Source organism: Pinus tabuliformis, chromosome 3_1, assembly GCF_031772625.1.
Source record: "Pinus tabuliformis cultivar Carrire ecotype Pingquan chromosome 3_1, CPIR1, whole genome shotgun sequence".
Taxonomy (NCBI): domain Eukaryota; kingdom Viridiplantae; phylum Streptophyta; class Pinopsida; order Pinales; family Pinaceae; genus Pinus; species Pinus tabuliformis.
The window spans coordinates 810553445-810558219 of NC_142301.1; the positions used below are offsets into that span (position 1 = coordinate 810553445).

Consider the following 4775-nt stretch of genomic DNA (forward strand, 5'->3'; position numbering starts at 1 on the left):
AGAATTGATAAAATACTATGTGCTAGACTTGGGCCAATAAACCACTTATGTACTTGCTCAGTGAGTTGATAAACCACCTAGATAGTGGGCTCATGACTCTTAGAGTGTTAGCTTACAGAAACCAACTAATAAACCACCCAAATAGTATGTTCATTCTCCGAGAACTGAGTTGTAACTCATTGAGCCTTGGATGAACTCATGTGGTTTATATCCTATTGAACAAAGAATCACAGTGGTATTACTATTGGGGGAAATTGATAAACCATGTGGAAAGTGGACTCTTCTTCTTACCATTTGTTGACTAGTTATTGGTGCTCCTCTGAGCAAGTAACCCCTTAGTCTCACAATCCGGCTCGGGTTGGTTAGCTACAAGAAGGATTGCAATGTCATTGACCTACTGTTGGGTGGAGAGTTGAAATCCCTCTCTTAGTTGTTATTCATTAAGCTATACAAATAAGTGTATCTACTTGTATTTTAGTTGCATTGTGAAGGTTGAATGATGTTGTTATAAGTTACAACAATAAATTTATTGGTATTGCTTATGGAGGAATGGATTTATTCTTGATTGACATTAATGAAATGCACATGTGATTGTTTTCATGGTTTGGGAGGGATTTGCAAATCCTTGCGACTGTTGATACTTTCCTGAGTGTGGATTATTTACTTAGTATATTTGGTTATTGGTTGAGTTCAGTTGACTGTGACTATGTGTGATTTCTATTGTTTGATATGTTATGAATACCATGGATATATGTTATTCATGGACTGGCAAAAGTTTGTCGTTAATGTTGTGTGTGGCATGTTGTATTAGGGGATCTAATAGTGTTTGTTCGAACCCATTATGTGATTAATGGAATTTTGTGTATCTAAATCCACAGTTAAGTCTTAGTCATAGTTTAACCGGATTCCATATCTATTAGTAAGCATGTCGACAATTTTATTTCACTTTCTATGACCATGTTTAATGTCAAGAATGTTGGCGTGGGAATGAGGGATTCACCATGTTTAATGTCAAGGATGTTGGCGTGGGAATGAGGGATTCATCCTTGTTCTAACAATGGTGATGAGCATTGCTGGTTGTAATAATGGTGATGAGCGTTGCTGGTCATTGAGAATGGCTTCATAGGCCATCGAAGCCTTAAGACTCCTAAATTTGGTTGTTTTTGAACAACAGGCTTGCGTTAGGGATGAATAAGCCCTATTAGACTTGCAATAAAATCTAAACCTAAACTTACAGTAGGCTTCTACTTTTACTAGTAACCCATACTTTGAAATCCCATATCTCCCTTTTTTCCTCTTCTTTTCTGCCGAGTCGTTGTCAATCGCTTTCAGTGATGATGACGTGGATTAATTATGAAGCATTTTGCTTGGGATTGGCCTTTGATGACAGCGTGACAACAAAAAAATGTTTGAGATCCACGTGTCATCGGGTAACCCAAAAGTCTCGTTAACTTAGCGAGGTTTGAAACGCGTGACGTGTTAATGAAGTTTCTTGTCTTGGTTCTTGGCCGATTGGACGCGGACCCAACTCGTTTTTGCATCTATAAATATTACGGAAGCCATGGATTCTTATCATTATCCTGAATCTTCATCTTCATCTTCTTGATTTCTGTTTTTGGCTCACTTCATACACTCACTCTCTTTGCTCCTCTGTGTTGGGTCTCTGGGTCTCTCTTCACTTTTCTTCAAAAATCACCATCATTTCAGTGACAATGAGGGAGGGCACTGCAAACTGCGTGGACATCTTGTTGGCCATACTTCTGCCTCCTCTGGGAGTCTTTCTCAAATACGGCTGCCATGTGAGCACCTTCTCATCGATCTAACACTCATTCCTCTGTTTTCATTTATTTTCTTTTGTCTCCAGTGATGCTAATTCTGTGAAGCTGGGTCTGTATAAATGTATTGGGTTCATTAATTTAAATTACTGGTAGCTGATATTTTGAGGGTTTTTCTGTTTTGTGTGACAGGTCGAGTTCTGGATATGTCTGCTGCTGACGATATTGGGGTACCTACCGGGAATTATATACGCAATCTACGCCATCACCAAGTGAAATCCATGAATTTTTGGGGATGTTGATGTGACTAGGGCTGCGATCTGTGCAACCAACCAGATTTGGTTTATCAACAATCCTGTTCTGGAGAGTTCTTCATTATTGTTATTGAGCGTTCTTCATTGTTAAACATAGGTTATAATTTCATATTTATATGCACTTGCCACATGGCTGTGTACATTTAATGAGTGAACAGTTCAATGACTTTTTTCTAAAAGATAATAAATTAAGTTATTGTGATTTGGATTTATAATTTCATGACTTTGTTATTCCAATTTAAGTGCAAGTTTTTAGTATGTTTTTTGGGAAAAAAATTTGTGTAATTTTTTTAAAATCTGATTTGAATTTATATATACAATCAAAAACTAGTTTAAATAACACAAATTAAAATTTCATCTCAAAATTTTCTACCAAATTCTGACACCTAAAAATCTAAAAAATCACACTAAAAACAACTTCTTTTGTGTCAATATAAATATGAATATATTTAATAACATGTTTTTTCCCACCGATATAAATGTGAATATATTTAATAACATGTTTGTACTCTGGTCAATATTAGTACAGTGACATGCATATGACTGAAATTAATTTTAATATATTAAATTTTTTAATTAATTTTTAAACTTTATGTATTTTGTGTATTGGTAACTTGATGACAGAGTATTTTAAGTAAGGGAGTTGTCTATAATGCGACTTTTTGAGATTCCGGTGAAATTGAGATGAAATCATGATTTGTTGCAGTTAAAATGGTTTTTTAACTGCATATTCGGATTCAGCACCCTGAAAAACCCCTGGGACGGTTTCATTGTGCAGAAATTAGCTATCAAACTTGGATTCCAATAAATCACTGCCGGATTTTCACCCGAAAAAATCGCCGGAAAAGCTTTCAAAAAGTCGCGTTAAAGACTACGTCTTAAGTAACACGTTTGTACTCTGGTCAATATTGTTACGGCGACATGTAACTTGATGACAGAGTATTTTAAGTAACACGTTTGTACTCTGGTCAATATTGGTACGGCGACATGTATATCACTGAAATTAATTTTAATATATTAAATTTTTTAATTAATTTTTAAATTTTATGTATTTTGTGTATTGGTAACTTGGTCACAGAGTATTTGGTAACACATTTAATCTTGTCAGCATTGGTACAGTGGCATGTATATCACTGAAATTAATTTTAATATATTAAAAATTTTCATGTATTTTGTGTATGGGTAATTTGATGACAAAGTATTTGGTAATACGTTTATATTGTAATCTTGTCAGTATTGGTAAAGTGGCATATATATCACTAAAATTAATTTGAATATATTAAAAAATTTAAATGTATTTTGTGTATGGGTAACTTAGTTTTTGTTTTTATATGTCAATTTTATATTATATTAAAAATGAAATAAATTATTTTATTTTTATATTATTTTAACATTTTTTATATATTGATAATATGGAATTGATATAATATAAATTAGTTAATATAGTTTTTCAAATAATTGTCCGAAAAAATGTTATAATATGATAAAGATGTTATAATATAATGTTTATAAACATTTTGATCAAAATATATATATATATATATATATATATAATATAATTAATAATTATAATCATTAATAAAATCAAATTACATAAAACTAAAAATAAAATAAGATAAGACATTTTGACTTGATCAAAATAATATATATATATATATATAATTTAAATAAAAATAAAATAAAATAAAATAATTAATAATTATAATCATCAATAAAATCAAATTACATAAAACTAAAAATAAAATAAGATAAAAAAATTTAAATTTTAAATTATATTTATATTTATAAGTATAAGTAATTATAATTAATAATATACTAGTCTAATCTATTTTAACTCTGGATCTATCAAGAACCAAGACAGATCAAATCTCTTGATATGCAAACCTCTTTTAAAGTGAAAAGAGATTTGGTCATTCTCTGTGCTTGATAGAGATTCGGTCATTCTCTGTGCTTGATAGATCCAGAGTTAAGATGGATCTAGTTTGATTTATTCAAATGTGTGTTTTGTTGAAATAAAGGTTGTGTTGAAATATCTTTGAAAGTATCCAGTGACCATAGTGAGGTTGAGATTACTCATGTTTTAAAACTAAGTATGCATATTCATTTTTGTTTTTTATTATACCAAACATGCTTTTCTATTTAAAGAATATTTTATTTTTATTTTAAGAGGGGCACATGTCAACTCCAGGCGGAACAAATCACACATCCCCCTCATATTGGGTTGTAGAGAGACCTAATAATTATTGAAAATTAAAATAAATTATGAAAACTCTATTTCAAATAGACAAGTTTATCAACATAATTAGATATATAATGGTGCATCATTTTTTTATATAATTTAACTTTTATTTAAGATTAAGGTAATGAGGGAAACAATACAGGGAAATTGAATCGGAAAGAGAGGCGGTGAAAACCCTAGCCCACAAGCTCCTCTGCAAGAAAATGCACGACGAGGGTCTCTGGAGATTCATCGTGGAACGCAGAAAAGTCGTTACATTACTCAGGGTCGAGCTTCCGTCAGCGCTGGAGAGTGCCATTGATCCCGCTCAGCTGGTTTCACAAGCTCTCGAGGGTTTTTATGATAAGGGTAACGGAAAAATGGAGAAGAAGGACTCGGGTCTCAGGGACCAGAGACGAGCCTATTCTTTGTTGTTGGAATCGATTCTTCCCCTCCTGGAAGACCCTA

At 32.3% G+C, this 4775-nt stretch overlaps 1 protein-coding gene across 1 annotated transcript; it reads left to right on the forward strand.

Moving 5' to 3' along the window:
- The first annotated feature begins 1568 nt into the window (after positions 1–1568).
- On the forward strand, positions 1569–2217 carry LOC149189939 (hydrophobic protein LTI6B-like). The gene is made up of 2 exons (XM_089413321.1): positions 1569–1799; positions 1968–2217. The coding sequence occupies exons 1-2, from the start codon at positions 1713–1715 to the stop codon at positions 2049–2051; spliced, it is 171 nt and encodes a 56-aa protein (XP_089269447.1). The 5' UTR covers positions 1569–1712; the 3' UTR covers positions 2052–2217.
- The last annotated feature ends 2558 nt before the right edge of the window (positions 2218–4775 follow it).